The following is an 18,207-nucleotide window of genomic DNA, read 5'->3' on the forward strand; positions in this document are numbered from 1 at the left end:
CACTGTCTGTACAAATGTTTCCCTAACTTCGCTTCAATATCTATATACCCCAATTAACACCAGACAGGTGATCAGTTATTCTTTACAAAGGGAATGTACTTGCATATTAACACGTGCTGTACCAATCTGAGAACAACCTGAGCTAGAGGACATTTTGTGGTTAAAATCTGCAAATCATGCATTCAGTTTTGGAATATGTGGCAAGTGCCTCAAATGCGTAAAATGGCATCGCTGCAGAATAGCGTATTTCCCGTCTATAGTTAGAACAATTGGAATTCCACAGTAGCGTAGTATTTAAATACATATTATGTGTTTGCCGTTCCTGCTACACAATTCTCATGCTTGCTTATTTGCAAATTACATTTTCACACGGCTCCCACCATGTTATAAATATGCTGGTTCCGAGTAACCAATTGTTAGCTGTTTTCAGACACAAAATTTAAAAAATCTAGGATGATGTAATATGTCCAGTTTGATGTATAGTTTGTTTGAAGTGCCTTTTGTAGATCATATACAACCAACACATTAAATTACTTCCATTTATTATGCTGATAGCTGAGTTCCAGAAAACTGAAACTTAAGACCAAAAAAAGTGAAATTTTGGTGAGTCACTAAATCAAGTTGTAACATGCCTCTTAAGTGACAATGAGTGAAAATCTATTGATGTGCCTAAGTGCCATGATATTTTTCTTCTTTCTACCATAGCACAAAATCGGGTCCGTTCACTTCATCCATTAAATATTGTGCAGTGAGGATGACCGCATTTTGCTTGAGGAAGTGTGCATTTCTGCATGAAAAGGCCAGAGCTCTTGGCTTTCCCAGTGCTTATATCTCTGATCTTTCTGACTTAGAACGAAAAGCTATTTCAGAAGAAGCCCCAAACGTCAACAGAAGCTATCCTATATTACAAGGACACAGAATGTAGTCTGGAGCTTTCTTTCCGGTTACATTGTGGCAGTGTGCAGGTCTGTTGGGTGCTGTGTGCTGGACATGCTGGTGTTTGTCCTTGCTTTAACTAAAACTGCAAGTTCAGGGGAAGGAGGAAATGCAGAATGCAGTGCTCTTACAGCTTTTCTTCGTTTTGCAAGATGTCTTTTATTTCTTATTACATCTGTTGGGGGAGAGATGGCAATTTCCTGGTTCGTCTGTAGCCGCTCCTTTCAGCAGGGCTGGAGCCGGGCTCCTGTCGGCCTTTGCTCGTCTACCTACAGCGCGGAGTAGCGTTGTGCTACAGGTCGCCTGCACCATTCAGTATTCTTTCAAGGTGCCAGTGGAGTTCCAGAGAGGTACTAGGATCTGGGTATTATCCAGAGATATTCCGATTTGTTTCAGTTTCCGTCAGCTAGTACATGTTCAGTCAGGTGGATTGCTGATGGAAGAACCAGGCGAGCAAGTTTATGACACGCACACTGTACCTCAAAGCAAAATCTTAATACTTGGAATATGCTGCGCTGTTCACAATAACCAAACCAAACGTTGCACGTTTTCCTCTAGGCCTCAGGGAATGGATTTTAAATGCAGTTCAAGTCACCTTGAAGGAGAGTGGAGACGAAGGGTATTCATGGTAATTTCTTAACGAATCCTGCAGTTTGCAGTGGCATTGTATGCGTTTCCAACATGTGCTAGTGTAATGGTGGTCGCTGCTGCTGTCGTCATAGTTGCATAACTCGGTCTTTGAAGGCCAGTGTCAAAGGCCCCTTCATTGTTAGGCGCTAGGTCCAGTCATGCATTAGCAGCGCTTATGTCTAATAACTCCTAGAATTGTTGTGACAACACTTTAACGCCTCTGAAATGACAGGTTCTGCCAGTGTTTGGTTTTTCAGTAGTTGGAAAATCGTTAAAGATTTACACTTTCCTTACTCCAAAGCCACAAATATTCTCTTCCTAATTTGCCGCCTTTGACTCTAGTAAACTTCTTCGAGAAATCAACTGTTAGTTTGCTCTAGCTTGGTGCTTTTTTCGTGATTTAATCTAATGTTTTGCGAGTTTTGCTTTGTTTTTGCTTAGTATGTTTTTCTTAATGTATTTTGGCACATTATGCCTCGCATGACAGTTACAATACTGCATCATCATTGAGTATTAGGATTTCATTAATTGTCTATTTAAATATATTTTTGAGTGCAGGAAGTTAAAGTTTCCAGTCCCGATTACCCCGAAAGAAATCGTGAAAATGTTATGGAAGATTTCTTGAAAAGAATCGAGTGCTACAAAGTCACATATGAACCTCTTGATCCAGACGACTACGACAAGTAAGGTCTATGGGTGTCGGCTACGGAACACTGCTGTTGCATGTTTTAAATCGAAGTGAATTCATGGTTCTTTCGTGACGCAGGCTTTGATTAGAAACCTATAAACGCACTTGTTTTGATTCCTGGCCGTGTGCACAAATTGCGGTCACAGTGGCATTTTGATTTACAGAAAAAAAAATGCGTTCCCAGTATCCTTGAAGCAACATATATAAAGTGTACAATGGGTCATTTACTTGTTTGGTTCAGATTATCATTCACAAAAAAAATCCTCTTCGGATCTGCAGAGATTTATACATTTTGATCATGGTTGTCTTCTCGCCAAAATGCCAGGTGCTACGGAAGTGACATCACGTAGCCTTAAATCGGGCCTCGCAAACACATATAGTCACTCAGCAGCAGCCTGCTTCCTATTTGGTAGAAGAACTAGTGGAAAACATAGAATGTAAAAGGAACTCATAATCCTGTTTCCTTTTAGTCCCCGACGACAGACAGTTTTTGCTGTCTAGCAAGACCCTCGTTTCACCACCACACACAATACATCCAGTACATCCTACTGCATAACATACACTTTATAGAAAGGGACTTCCGGGCATTCCTCTTCAGCTATTGGCTGTAGGACGATATTTTGCAAATGTACATATTTTCAGCACTTGGAGCTTGAAGTAGCGATGAGATAAAGTAGTTCCTTCTTTTATTTATTTTATATATGTGTCCTGCCGTAGTTTATATTCTTCTTCTCCTCCCCTACTCTGCCGGGCACCGCTTCCTATCTGTGAGCACCCGATAGGCTGAATCATGCTACCTACCCCTTGAGCATATGTTCCCCCGTCACGACTTCCTTTCTTCCCGCTTGGCTCTTACAATTACAATCTCCACATGCCCCGCGGGTCCATCACGCAGCTTCCCTGATGCTTTCTTCCCTACCGGAACACGCTGGCTATTTGCGAGCGTCCCGTCATACTACCCCGCTGTTCATTTCACCCAGAGTCCCTCCAATCTGCTTGGCATCGCTAATACTCTATCTGCGCAGTCTTTAGATTGCCTTAACAGTGTAGCGATAACTTGCAACGTATCCACACAAAAGCACGAGCTCAGATTTCTATAATTTATAAGCCATGTTAGCCTGGAGAGTCTGGCCTCTTATTTGATAGACTCTGATGTGTATGATATACAATGCCACCATTATTAAGACTACATCAGCTTGCTTACATCCCGAGCAAGGCACAAAAATCGGTGCATCTTCAGGGTTTGTGTTAGATATATGACGTGCTGTCCCACTGTGCGCTGCGGTGCGCCCTTAAGTGGGTGTGGCAGACACAGACTGCACAAGCCCCTGTGGCCCTATCTCTAATACCAACGTGTCCCTTTGTCACAAACACAGCCATTTGGCGCACGCGCATTGCAGGCTCAGGGCCTTTCTGCTGTGTGACAGTGGGTGGTTACCCAGCTTGTGCCAAGCGATTATCTGCACTCGCTCTGTCAGGCTGGTGAACGGAACATACTTCCTTTGGTGTTACAGGTTCATCCACTCCAAGTATTCTTAAGATCCATTTAAGGCCTCCATAATGTTGGGAAGGACCCAGGCCGGCTGCTGCCTCAAGTGTGGTGTACAAACTGTTCTGGGTAGTTTCGCGGGCCCTTCCATTTTCACTTCCTTGATAAGCACACACAGTCCATTAGTCTTTACAGCAACCTGAAATCTACACATTACCAAGATCGCAGGGTTTAGGCCTACCTCTTCTGAAACGAAAGACCAGCAAGACGAGGGTCATTTTTATTAAGTAAGCGAACAGATCTTGCAAAAACCATGAAACTGTACACCCTTCACGAGTTGCCATTGAGATTTTGAGACTTCTATTTGGGTTATTTCTACACACGGTCCTCCTTATTTGTCTGAAAACTCAAGTGAGTGAACTGGATACACACTCGGGCATTAATAATCAAAAAATATTAAGCTGATATTAGTCTCCTCTTCCGAAAGTTATACAGGAAACCAGACTAAGAACACAGCAAGACTGTTCCCTCACCCCGACCTGTCTTTCTTTTCTTGCCTTCCCATCCGGTCTTTCTCTAGTTGCCTTCCCACCCTGGCATGCCTCACTATAGTTGCCTCCTCATCCTGGCATGCCTCGCTATAGTTGCCTCCTCATCCTGGCATGCCTCGCTATAGTTGCCTTCCCACCCTGGCTTGCCTCGCTATAGTTGCCTTCCCACCCTGGCTTGGCTTGGCTCGCTTTAGTTGCCTTTACACCCTAGTCTGTTTTGCTATAGTTGTTTATGTGTTGAGGTATCGCGCAGCTACAGTTTCTTTAATTCCTAGGCACGGTGTGCCACTACCCTCCAGTTACGTGACCATGATCAGGTCACGTTTTACACAGCACATGAAGGGCTTAGCTCGGTACCCTTTGTACCGAGGAAACACCCAGGGAACACACCTTGTAATCTGTGTTTACTAGAAACTCACGCCTGACTGGTTTGATATGTAAAATGAATAGAAAGAGAGGCACCCTGAAGAAAAGGCCGAAGGAGTGCAAGCAAGTGTGACATTAACCCATTGAATCATTCTTGCATCCTCCCACTCGTCCATCCACAAAACCACACAGGAACAAATCAATAAAGCAACACCTTTTTTTAATCAGCCAGACCTATTGACTTTGCTGCCTTTATGGCCCCGAGTCATACCGTAGGAATGATCATATCAAGTGGAGCACAGGCCAAGCAATGGTTCGACATTGAAACCCCTAAGTGACTTATGTGATTTGATGTATGCTGGGTCGTAAGATTCTGCAGAGGAAAGGTCCAGAAAGAGGGTGGATATTCAAAGCACTCAGTCAATGCAGAAAATAGTTATTTATTTATTTATTTTGTAGGGACCACTCCCTCATCAAAGTGATAAATGTGGGACAGCGGTTCTTAGTAAATAAAATCCAGGATTACATCCAGAGCAAAATAGTCTACTATCTCATGAACATCCACGTCCAGTCACGCACGATCTACCTCTGCCGTCATGGGGAAAGCGAATACAACCTTATTGGCAGAATTGGTGGGGATTCTGGCCTCTCAGTGCGGGGAAAACAGGTATGACTTTGAAAGGTATATTAATAGTATAACTTGTGTGTATATATATATATATATATATATATATGTAGTGTTTCGCACCACATTCCTGACGATTCTGAACACTGTTTATAACAGATGTTGCTACTGTCCAATTCATTAATATTTTGCTGTTTCCTCCTCTTTTGCCTCCTAGAGATGTTAGCCTGAAAATGTCATTTATGTGATTAACACTTATGTGCTTGCTTGAGTTTAAAAGTTGCAAACTGTGCAAACATTGTGCTTTGTTTTAATAGAAATGTGCATATATTTTACTGGAGGTACATGATGTTCATCCTAATAGTCTTAGGTGGGTCATTGGTTAGATGCTTCGACATCTGTCCTATTTAGCTGCGAACGGGCCCAAGCCAAAGATCCTTTCAGGTATTCCTGTCTCACCCATTAGTAATGTAGACCAAGCTTAAGGCTTGTTCATAGGGAGGTGCAAGGATCAACAGTTTCATAAGCAGCGAGTTAAAACAATGTAAAGTTCATGCAGATCCATAAAAAGTAAAACTATATCCACAAACTACCAAAAAGTAGTTTACAAGGAATTTCGATAATCTGTCAGAAGGCTGTAGTCAAGTGCCGACCAGACAATTGCTCCTTGTGGAATTTTGTGCTTTGCAGCCATTTTTTTATTTTCCTTTTTGCAGCGAGGACGAAAGCATTAAGTACGTTCAAAGACCAAATCATGAACTTGAGAAATGACACATAACAGCCACAGATGGACTAATTGAGATAATTTGCAAAACAGTACAGGCGTGTTAAGATGAAATTTACAATGAGTATGGCACACACGTTGTGTAGGGACCTTAATACAATGGTGTGGGAATTACGTTCTTAATACGAAAATCAATCATTAAAGACGTAGATAGAACTTTATGGCATAATTAATTAAGATCATTGCAGTCCGGGTCCTGAAAGCAGGGAAAAAGCTACACAAGTGAATGAAAAGTTAAAAGCTTATATATAAAAACTGGTAACTAAAAACATAATAAACAAGCATTTGCAGTGCAATGGGTCTCGCGTTTGCTTGAGTTTAAGCTATTAGCGTTGTAAATTACTAACTAGACTTTTCTGGCCACACAAACCGAAAATAAAAAGTAAAACAGTTGACATAAGCAAGCCGATTCAAAGCGCTACCGTGAGGGTGGAGAGACACAAAATGAAAAAGAAGTTTGATTGCATTCAAAGTTATCGGCAAACATGCAATGATCCATGTAAAGGGGTCGGTCCCCAAGACGGTAACAAAACCACCCTAAGGAGGAACAAACGTAAAGCAGTTACCAACGAAAAGAAAACATTTTTGAAAGGCAAGCCCATGAGCGAATGATAGTGTTGGGCATGTGGTGGGTGTGGTTAGAAGCCCAGATACATACCACCACGTCAGAAAAGCAGCGCATGCGCTGCTATGCCCGACCTAAAAAGGAGTGACAAATCAAGTTCAAATGCATTGTAATGATATAAATAGCAGGCGGGCCAATTCCTCCACAAACTAAAAAGCTCCTTTTTGTTCCCCTTCAGTCACTGTTCATAGTCCAAAAGGAGGGGGGATTAGTTTGCTAACCTTCAGAGCACTATCAAGTTATTTGTTGTGAAAGTGTGGAATTCAGCATGGGGGCAGGCTTGGGGACCTGCTGAGAGGCAAGTAAAGCATCTGTAGATTTTTATAAATTTCACCATGCTGGCAGCTAGCTCTGCTAATTCACCTCTCAGATATGCTTCTACGACGCCTCGACAAGTCTGAACATTTACAGTGCGCCAAACTGGTTGAAGCCAGAGCTTCCTTAGCGGGAGCAGCTCATCACAGATACAGAGTAAACGAGTCAGTGATTACTCTCCCTTTGCACAGAGGCAACATTGTCTGTCGGGGTCATCAAGGTTCCTTCGACCATACCAATACGACTTTCGACCACACCAATCGGATTTTAAAGGAACTAATCCCGATCGCAAACCCGTTAACTGATGCTTCGAGAGGCAGAGAAAGGTAGGATGGTAGGGACCCTGGCTCGTTCACCGTAGATGACAACCTCTGTCTCAATTGCTTCATAGCTTGTGCGTCATGTTCTGTTGATATTAGCCTTGCTTGTTTAATCAACAGTTTGGCAACCCCAGATACCGGCAGTCCACTTGTCCAGATTTCACGTCCTTCCAGGGCCTTGAAGGGGTGATTTAAGTACCTGTGCCAATTTGTTGCCAAGTTGCTTATCAATTTCCAAATAGTGTTTTTTTTTTTTTTTTTTTTTTGCAAGCGCTTCTTTCCCTGCCCTGGCTTTAAGGCCATAGGTTAGGAACTTGGCTTTTAGTAACCAGTTCTGTGAAGCTAACACAAATTCTTGTTGGATTTAAGCATGTGATGTGCATTTTGGAAGAAAAAATACCCTTCTGTAGCAGGAAGACTGCGCTCTGTGCAACCAATTGGCCATTTTATCTCTGAATATCATTACCCCTGTAGGCAATAGTGGGGAGGAATTTTCATCCTGTTACCTTCAGGAGAGGAGATAGATCAGGATAGTTCAGTGATTTTTGCAGCTTTTGGAAAGCCCATTCTAAGGAGTTTGCTGCCCCCTGTTGGGCGTTGATGTGTGTTGCCAAATGGCCTCTGTGGTTCAGCTAAACACCCATATTTTTGTAGGCATCCACCACTTCAGTGGCCTTTTCCCTCAATGAACCATGTTCCCCTTTATACATTTTGTGGGAGATTATCATTATCTTTTTTTTCATTACATTCACTTTTAGGTGATTGACCTTCCAGTACACAGCAAACACATTGAAGAACCTCTGGAGGCCAGTCAGCATTTGCTCCAAAGTAACGGTATCATCTGCATAATGGAATGATTGAACTTTGAGACCAGCCATTTGTAGTGGAAATTCCATCACCAAAGTCAGGTGTCCTGACAGGCCAGCTAGGTACAGATTGATCAAAAGTGGTGCCAGTTTGCAACATTGCTTCAAGCCTTTGTTTGTCCAGATTTTGCCCATAGTAGTTCATCTGGCGCAGACTCTCGTCTTCATCCAGGTGCCAGAATGTAGGTCAATGATCGCTTTCAATACATTTTGAAGGATGCTCCAGGTGTTCAATTTTGACCAGAGTTTTGGTCACAGTACACTGCCAATGCTGTTTGAAAATCATTGAGGCCTTGCTCTTAGCTGCCATGTGGCTTCACTCAAGTAGCCATGCGGATGAGGTTGTCTTCAGTGGGGCAGCCCCTTTTGAAAGCTGGTTTGAGTCAGAGAGATCAGCTTCCTTTCCTCATCCCAGGCTCCTCCCAGGCTTGGAGCTCCTGATTTGATATGTTAGCAAAGCATTTCCTTCAGTGTCAAGGAAGGCAATCAATCTATAATTCCCCTGGCATGATTGCGAGCCTTTCCTGTGAATAGGGACCAAAAGTGAACCCCTCTGTGTTTCAGGAATGGTTGCCCCCAACAGATACTCCTGGAATAAGGGAGCCATTACTGTGGCCTATTGAGACGGGGCCCACTTTTATACCACAGCCCGTAAGCCAATTGGACTAGGAGCACCACCTGCTCTCATTGACTTGATGGCTGCCATTACTTGGGCCGGGTTTATTGATTGTATATCAGAGATGATATAGCCGTGCTGAGTCATTTGCCTTTTAGGTCCCTTCAAGGTGACTAGAGTAGGCTGTGGTCAGCCGGGTGGTCCACATAAAGGTCTTTGATATAGGATTCCCATTCCATGGAGGGAAATTTGGTAACTATTACCTGGCGGTTGAAGTTGGAGCATTTATTAATCCATACCCAGAAATTCTTCTGATCTCTGAATTTTATTTCCTCATGCGAATCAGCCCATCTTTGAGCCACCTCTTCTTTCCTTTGGGCATAGAGGGTGTTTGTAGGAAGCTGGCTCTGTATAGAATATATCAAAGTGAGATATAGTGTGCACAGGGTCCAGGGGTTCCCCAGAGGCTTAATAGAGGCTAAAGTAGATACTACTAATACTAATACTCTCTTTTGTGATAGTGTGGTCGAGCAGTTAGGCTTATCAGAGGGTAGTACAAAGCATTTTTTTGTACACACACAAACAATAGAAGAAGCACACATTCAATGACTTCACTCCAGACCAATGGTTTTTATATAGCAAAAATATATTTCCTTAATTTATTTTTAGAACTACAAGATTCAAGTTGCAGGTAAGTACTTAAATAGATTCGTATTTCACACAGGTATCAACAGTACTTTGTTTGAAATAGGTAAGTATTACGGTTTTTGAATTATTGGCAATTATCTGTTTTAGAAATGGACACAGTAAAATTTTGAGAAACAGTTCCTGGGGGTAAGAAATGTTAGGTCGGTTTACAGGTGAGTACAACACTTACAGCTTAAGTCTCCGGGTTTTAGGAAGTCCACTGCTTGTGGTTAAAGTTAACTGCAAACCCCCACCACTAGCAACACGGGGCCGGTCGGGTGAAGGGGTCAAGGATCAGCAATTTTAACGTGGGCTCCTATGGAGGCAAGGGGTACTTGTAATCAGGCCTGCCTGCAGGTAAGTACCCGCGACTCGGAGGGCAGACTTGGGGGGGGGGGGGGGATTAGAAGAGCACTGTAGGGGCCACAAGTAGACACAAAACACACACCATCAGCCTCACAGGGGCGGCCGGGTACAGGGTGCAAACAGGACGTTGGGTTTCCAATGCTGGTTTGTGAGGAGAGTTCCAGGGGGGTGTCTCGGGCACACTATCAGTCGGACAGGAAGAAGGGCTGCCTGCTGAACGTTGAGGAACCAGGGGTTGGTTTCTCCAAGGCCTGGGGGCTGCGGGTGCAGTGTGTTCTTAGGCCTCAGATATCTTCGTCCAGAGCTTTGTGGTCAGGGGGGTCCTCGGGATTCCCTCTGCAGGCTTTGTCATGGAGTGGTGGAGAGGTCAACCCAGGGTGGGCACTTGCTCACAATCGCCTGGGAACCTTCTCTTGCTGGGTGGACCACCTGGACATGGGCGAAGAGTGCACGCGGGGCAGAGTGAGTTGGGAGTCGTTGGTTGTTAGTTTCTTTAGACGGATCCGTTGTCCTCTGGAGTTCTTGGTCCTTTTGGGTGCAGGGCAGTCCTCTGGAGTTGGACAGAGGTCACTGGTAATTTGGAGGTTCTTTGAAGCAGGAGGCAGGCCGGTAGGGCTAGGGTCAAAGCAGTTGTCGTCTTCCTTCTTCTCTGCTGGGAGTTTCAGCTTAGTAGTCCTTCTTCTGGGGAACTGGGTTCAGGGAGGCCCTTAACTCCTAGAATTAGGGGTGTGTTAAGGGCAAGAGGGCAGTAGCCAATGGCTACTGTCCCTTATGGTGGCTACATTCCTATTGCTATTGGTCCCTGTCCTCCAGACCAAGATGGATGATTATGCAGGGAGGGGGTCACCTCCGCTCTGGACACCTTAGGGGTGGCCCTGGCTGGACTGGTCACTATTCCCTGTTTTCCCTAATTTTCCCACTGGACTTGCCGCCAAAAGTGGGGCTTTGTCCGGGGCGGTGGGCATCTCCACTAGCTGAAGTGCCCTGGGGCACTGTAACTCGAGGCTTGAGCCTTTGAGGCTCTCCACCAGGTGTTACAATTTCTGTAACCCAGGGCAGGCTTTGTCTCTGGCCACAGAGTGCACAAAGGCACCCCCCCGCCCCCATGTAGTCAGACTTGTCTGAAAGTGGCAGGCTGGCACAGACCAGTCAGTCATACACTAGAACTTTGGCTAACATACAGAGGAGGCATCTCTAAGATGCCCTCTGTGTGCATTTTTCAATACATCCCACACTGGCATCAGTGTGGTTTTATTGTACTGAGAAGTTTGATACCAAACTTCAGAGTATTCAGTGAAGCTATTATGGAACTGTGGAGTTCGTGTTTGACAAACTCCCAGAACATATACTCAATATGGCTACACTGCACGTACAATGTCTAAGAATTGGCTTAGACACTGTAGGGGCATTTTGCTCATGCAGCTGTGCCCTCACCTGTGGTATAGTGCACCCTGCCTTAGGGCTGTAAGGCATGATAGGGGGATGCCTTACCTATGCCACAGGCAGTGGTTTGTGGGCATGGCACCCTGAAAGGGGTGCCATGTCGACTTAGTCTTTTTCTCCCCATTAGGACACATAAGTTGCAAGGCAGTGTGCATGTGCTGAGTGAGGGGTCCCCTAGGGTGGCATAATGTATGCTGCAGCCCGTAGAGACCTTCCCTGGCCACAGGGCCCTTGGTACCATGGGTACCTTTTTACAAGGGACTTAACTGTGTGCCAGGTCTGTGCCAATTGTAGAAGCAAAGGTACAGTTTTAGGGAAAGAACAATGGTGCTGGGGCCTGGTTAGCAGGGTCCCAGCACACTCTCAAAGTTGGCATCAACACTATGCAAAAAGTGGAAGGGTAACCATGCCAACAGTGGCACTTTCCTACAGTGTTCCTGTATTCTAGGGTTATCCTGGCATTCTGGGTTAGCAGCCATTTATTTGCACCCCCCATTGAGCTTCCTTAAAACTTTGTTTAAGTTTTGTTTTAGGGTCACTATTTGATGTTTTATATTAGCTGCGAAGCTGGTGTTCCCAATACTCTCGCACTCTTTTAGCCTTTCCGAGTTACTGATATGTTTCCTTAGATGGTTGGCTAAGAGGTCCCAGAAGTTTGATGTGGTGGCTTCACAGTTTGCTCCCTGGGTCATGTCCAGGAATCTGTCCACGATTGCCCCTTGCCCGTCATGATGTGCCACAGACCACTTTATTTTTTCTAATGGACTCAAGATATTTTTAGTTGCTAAGTTGTCTTGTTTTAGAACGGGTGGATCATTGAGCTGGAGCTTCACAAGTAAGGATTGCGTGATCACTGGCCTAGGAGGCCAGAGACACCCAGATGTAAACAAGCGTGGCCATCCTGAAGCAGGAATTATTCGTGTAGGCTGCAGGCAAGTCAGTACTGAATTACCTGTTTAATTTGCACCGGTCTATTTGATTTAGGAAGGAAGTCAGGGCAATGCCCTGTTTGCCAGGTCTTTGGAATTGCTTCTTGATCTGAGGTATGGCCCATATTTAGCCATCAAGGGCCACAAATAAGCAGGTCAATTCTGTAGGCATAAGCTTTGCATTAAAGTCCTGTCATAACTCACATATCGTCTGAGTATGAAGCTGATAGGTCTTTCAGGATTGGAAGTAATGAGGCCATAGTTGCTTCCATTATTGTTTTTGTAGGGTGGAGCTAGATTCACCGTAGGATGAGGGTGAGCCGAGGCCTTACTTTACTGATCTTGGCCAACGAAAGCTTAAGAAAGATGCACTCGCTATTCCCTGTGCGTTGTACAATGGCAGTTGGCGCCAGATCATTTTTCACATAGATTGACACACACCAGAGGTGTGGGCCCCTTCCTGTGATGCTATTGCTGGTGCTTAATACACTGGGAAGTCGGACCAGGGAGATGAGTGGCGATCCCAAGTTTCCTGCAAGGCACTGTCACATTTCTTTAGCTCTTTGATGGCTGCTTTCTTGGCTTCAGAGTCGATTTAACCTCTATATTACATGAGCTGATTTTCAATTGCCATATTATTGCAGGGTTTGGGTTTATGGAAGAATGCATTCTAGGGTCAAGAGCTACAGGCGTTAGGAAACCATGCCCAGTCTGAAGGTTTTTGTGGTCACATGGTGCAATGGTGGTCACTACCTTTTTTGTTTGCTGTTACTATTAGTTCCCCTTTTGTGACTGGGAGAGGTTGACTTCTCATTTTGGTACCTCTTAAGGCAGAGCTGGCAGAGTGATTTGTTAATATTGGCACTAATGACACACCTGCTACAAGTTCAAAATATACTGCTTACTCTTCTACAAAACAAAGTCACACAACCAAAACAGAATCTCTAAACTAATACGAAATGATCAACCACTCTCTAAAAACAACATCTATGACCTACTCACTGACACACAACCTGAATTACTCTTCATAATTGAATCATGGTTGGGAGATGACATGGCTCTAGTGTTGGTTGAAGCCATTCCTCCAAGAAATGAAACTATCACACAAAATGGTATAGACATAAGAGGAGTTGAACTACTTGTTATATTCACGCAAACAATAAATCTCAGCAAAACGATGGCATTTCCATTCAAGGTTGTGAGGCACTCATGACCAGAAGCAACCTACACCAACTTTCTCCTGTAACTTCCTCCTCCTTTACAGACTACCACCTAGCAATGCAACATTCTGAGACATGTTTCTGAACACAATTTCCAATCTTATAACACTGTACCCAAACATTCGCATTCTTGGGGACCTAAACATTTGGATGGACAAACCCAATATGCCTCATCCAAAATCTATCATCATTGACCTAGTCACACTGAACCTACATCAGATAATACACAATCCTACACACATCGCTGGACCCATCCTAGATGTAATTTTTGCAAATCCAGAACTAGTTACTTTTGAAAGCATCACACCAGTCACACAACCATTTGGTAGCTTTCAAACATAAAGCACCACAAATCAACACACCCAAGACCACCTTACATGCATCCGCCTATTACCATGGAACAAACTAAATTTTGAATTCTTAGAAACACAACTAACAGCCAACATAAATCTAGGCACAATAAATTCTGTTCATAAACATTGAGTGGCTACAGGAACCTTTCGCTATAACAATACCACTCAGAACAACAAACAGGACAAAAGAAAACGAGCACCTTGGAGAAATACAGAACTAAAAAAGATAAAACAACTAATCCGAAAGCTGCAACGGACCTGTCTCAAAACCAACCGCAATCAATACAAACTTCATCTATGTAAACTTAACAGAATATACAACTCAAAAAAGATAAAAAAAAAGAAGTACTATTCAGAAGAATTCAAAATGCTAAATTTGCAAATAAAGAATTTTATAAAACTTTCACCAAATTTCTTAAGCCTATGTGCACGGAAGGAATTTATCCTGTTACTCAAGAATTCACAAAGAAACTCAAATCATTACACAACCACAGCAGACACCTTGGACTCCTATTTAAAAAAAAAGAAAACCAACAGCACCAACCCATTTCTAAAAATCCCCTCTAAAAGAAAGCCACCACAGCCTTTGCATTCCTTCAAACAAATATCAGAAAGTGAATTTATGGAAAGGTCAAAGCAAGCAGGCCTTCCAGCTGCCTTTCTGACCCGTGCCCACCACACATTTTCAAGAACCTTCTTTTATCTACCTCTGCTGCCACACCAGTAAGAAGAATCATCAATTACTTAACTATGGGAATCTTTCCTGAAGACCTAAAAAAGGTACACATACATCCATTATTAAAGAAAACAAACCTGGACCCGCATGACCCAAATAACTACAGACCAATTACAAATGGACCTTTCCTGAGCAATCTGATAGAAAGAGCAGCATTCGCCCAGATGTCACAATTCATTGAAGATAACTCCATACTTTCAGGCTATCGGACAGTATTCCGCCCAGGAAGAGGCACAAAATCTGCCCTGATCACCATCTGGGGTGACTTTAAAAACATAGTAGACTGCAATGGAGTTGCTTCATTACTTCTCTTGGACCTCTCAGCACTCTAATCCAAAGACTCTACGAAGCCGGCATAGAGGGGACTGAGGTCGACTGGATCACATCCTACCTTCAAAACAGAACAAATGTCACCCATACTCTCCCTTTCCCATCATAACCCTACTCCACAAGGCTCAGTCATCCCACCCATGCTTTTCAACATCTACCAGCAATGATGAATGAAATTCAGCTCACATGCTACAACTATGCTGATGACATACAAATACTCCTTAAACTGGAGTGCCCCAAAGACATCGGAAATTCACAAATCTTCAGTTGCCTCAGAGCTGTTGATCAATAGATGAAGCTCATTCGTAAGGATGACATGGAGCAATCTCAAACTGAATTCTTCCAAAACTGCATCACTGCAGGGTGCAGCTCCCAATGCAGTAGAGCCCCTGGACATAACATGCTTGCTTATGCCTGTGAAGTGCAGTTTGATTCCTTGAGGGGGTAGAACGGAGGGCCTTTAGGCCCGTAGAACCCCAGGGAACTTGGAAAGCCTTTCTTAAGGCCAAGGCTAAATGACAGGCTGCTACCACTCCTGCCTTAGTTGCTTTTCAGACATTTGAGGTAGGCTTTCATAAAAAAAGATGTACCAGTTCCTTTGAGCAACTTGTAGAGGAAGATTATCCTGCAAGTGCCCCCAGAGAAGATGAAGGGTTCCCACAGATGGAAGACCTCAAGAACTGGTAGGAGTTCAGAGATCTTTACCAGACTGAGGAACAGTTCCAAGTAGACCTTGTCTGTGAAAGGAAGTCCCAAACGTCCTAGATCAGTGGACATCCCAGTAGAAGATGTCACTAGGCCCAAAGAACCGCATGACCTGTTTGGCCTAGAGGATATCTATTATCTAATGTTATTGAAATGCATTCTGGTGCTGATGATATGTTCAGGGTTGGACACTTACTCTTATCTCAGACAGAGGAAGCCCTGGATCTGGATTATGGGTGAGTGTGTCCATAAGCCACAGTGTCAGCACTCACTTGAATATGTAGTAGGCACGTTTCCTCAAAGCTGCCGCTTTCTTGGGAGGAAAAAGCCAAAGCTGTAAAAAAAAAGAAAAAAAAAGGACTTCCTTGCTGATGAAGTCTTCATATGGTTGGAGAAAATAAGGAGTAAGGAATCTAGGCAAGGACGTCCCAAGAGCAAAGAGTCCGGTTCAGCAAGTGGAGGAAGTGAAGGAACACAGTTTTGTTGCGACATACCTTGTAATCAAACTGAGGCATTTTAACAGTAAAATAACAGTAAAAGGAAATTACATCTAAAACCACATGACAGAAGGCATAGTGCAGTGGGAAAGTCATGATGAAACCAAGGGAGATACAGCCATGATGAAAAGGGAAAAGAACACAGAAGAAAAACCTGAAATGAGCTAGCTGTAGCTTTGTTTTAAAAGGCACTTGCACCCTCAAACAGGTGAGTGCTATTTTGGAGTTGAAGAGAGAAGGAACAGGAGAGTAAACAGACTGAAGTGAGAGACTCTTCCAGCCTGCAGCTGTGGGCTTCATATGGAGTCTTCTGAGTCTAGGAACTCCAGTACCCCGCAAAGTACCCCAGTTCTGAGGCACCTAGTCAGACAAGAAGCCACAGACTCAACAACGTAGCCCAGGATGTAGGCAATAGGATAATAAAGCCCCTAGAAGCCACCCCAAAGCTAAATGCTCAAGACCAGCCCTGGAGGGTAAAGTAGCACTTGAACCCCTAATTCGACGGACAATGGCCATGTTAGTAAAAAAACATTTTTAAGGATCCCAAGATTAGTAAATCCTGAATAGCATGGCAGTATAGACATCTGGATGTAGTAGGGCCTGTAACAAAAATCTAAATATAGCAGAAGAAGCCAGATAAACTGTCAACCTCATTTCTACTGACATCCTGTCAGATGGGGCACAAGTGTGTTTCCTAGGTGATGTGATCTGTACCCTTTCCACAGAGATGTCAATCTCTATTATGAAAAATGGATCCGAAGCTAAGGGAATTGGCTTCCACGAAGGTGGGAATAGTGGCTAATGGTGGCCTGTTTTTGGAGATCATTTTTATTAGGAAAATAAACAAATTCATAACTACCTTCTTGTTCATAGGTAAGGCACAGCAATCAATGAAGAAGGTGTTTTGCCTGGAGTTTTTCAGAGGAGCCAGTAGAAGCAGCGTACACTAGATTTTTCAAGAAAGGCAATCCAATGGCCAAATCAAAAACTGTTTGGAGAATTTTACCTGACCAGAGGCACCAATATAGGGTGAAGGACCAGAGGAAGCGTTTGGGATGCATCCACTGCCTTAGGGGAAATCTCTTTTGATGATTACTGTTGGACTTTTTTGCTTATGCAGGGTCATCCCCTATCTTTTTGCCTCCTGCCTCCTATTTGTTCTGACCTGTTGCTGTTGGCTTTTGAACTGAGCACTTTACCACTGCTAACCAGTGAAAGTGCATATGCTCCCTGTGTAAATTGTATTGTTGATTGGTTTATCCATGATTGGCATATTTGATTTACTAGTAAAGTGCAATAGAGGTGCCCAGGGCCTGTAAATCAAATGCTACTAGTGGACCTGCAGCACTGGTTGTGCCACCCACCTAAGTAGCTCTGTAATCATGTCTCAGACCTGCCACTGCAGTGTCTGTGTGTGCAGTTTTAACAGTAAATTCGACTTGGCAAGTATACCAACTTGCCAGGCCTAAACCTTCCCTTTTCTTACATGTAAGACACCCCTAAGGTAGGCCCTAGGTAGCCCCAAGGGCAGGGCGCAGTGTATGGTTAAGGTAGGACATATAGGCCCTCATTCCGACTTTGACCGGCGGCGGTCGCCGCCGGCCTGTCGGGGGCCGCCAGAATACCGCTGCGCGGTCAAAAGACCGCCGCGGTAATTCTGACTTTCCCGCTGGGCTGGCGGGCGGCCGCCTTCAGGCCGCCCGCCAGCCCAGCGGGAAAGATGCTTCCACGATGAAGCCGGCTCGGAATCGAGCCGGCGGAGTGGAAGCTGTGCGACGGGTGCAGTGGCACCCGTCGCGTATTTCACTGTCTGCCAAGCAGACAGTGAAATACTTGTAGGGGCCCTCTTACGGGACCCCCTGCAATGCCCATGCCAGTGGCATGGGCACTGCAGGGGCCCCGCGACCCCCCCCCCCTACTGCCATCCGGTTCCCGGCGGTCGGACCGCCGGGATCTGGATGGCGGTAGGGGGGGTCGGAATCCCCTCGGCGGCGCAGCAAGCTGCGCCGCCTTGGAGGATTCAATGGGGCGGCGGTACACTGGCGGGAGACCGCCAGTGTTGCCGGTCCGACCGCGGCTTTACCGCCGCGGTCGGAATCCCCATTGGAGCACCGCCGGCCTGTCGGCGGT

The 18,207-nt window shown here is 44.6% G+C and overlaps 1 protein-coding gene across 2 annotated transcripts in view; it reads left to right on the plus strand.

The window, feature by feature from the left end:
* PFKFB2 (6-phosphofructo-2-kinase/fructose-2,6-biphosphatase 2) overlaps nucleotides 1-18,207 on the plus strand; it is a 241,642-nt gene that overhangs the window by 106,896 nt on the left and 116,539 nt on the right. For both annotated transcript variants that reach the window (XM_069238608.1, XM_069238609.1), the window contains exons 8-9: nucleotides 2,125-2,249; nucleotides 5,120-5,327. In XM_069238608.1, the coding sequence (XP_069094709.1) occupies nucleotides 2,125-2,249; nucleotides 5,120-5,327 (333 nt within the window). The remainder of the gene's footprint in view (nucleotides 1-2,124; nucleotides 2,250-5,119; nucleotides 5,328-18,207) is intronic.

Source organism: Pleurodeles waltl, chromosome 6 (assembly GCF_031143425.1).
Source record: "Pleurodeles waltl isolate 20211129_DDA chromosome 6, aPleWal1.hap1.20221129, whole genome shotgun sequence".
Lineage (NCBI taxonomy): Eukaryota > Metazoa > Chordata > Amphibia > Caudata > Salamandridae > Pleurodeles > Pleurodeles waltl.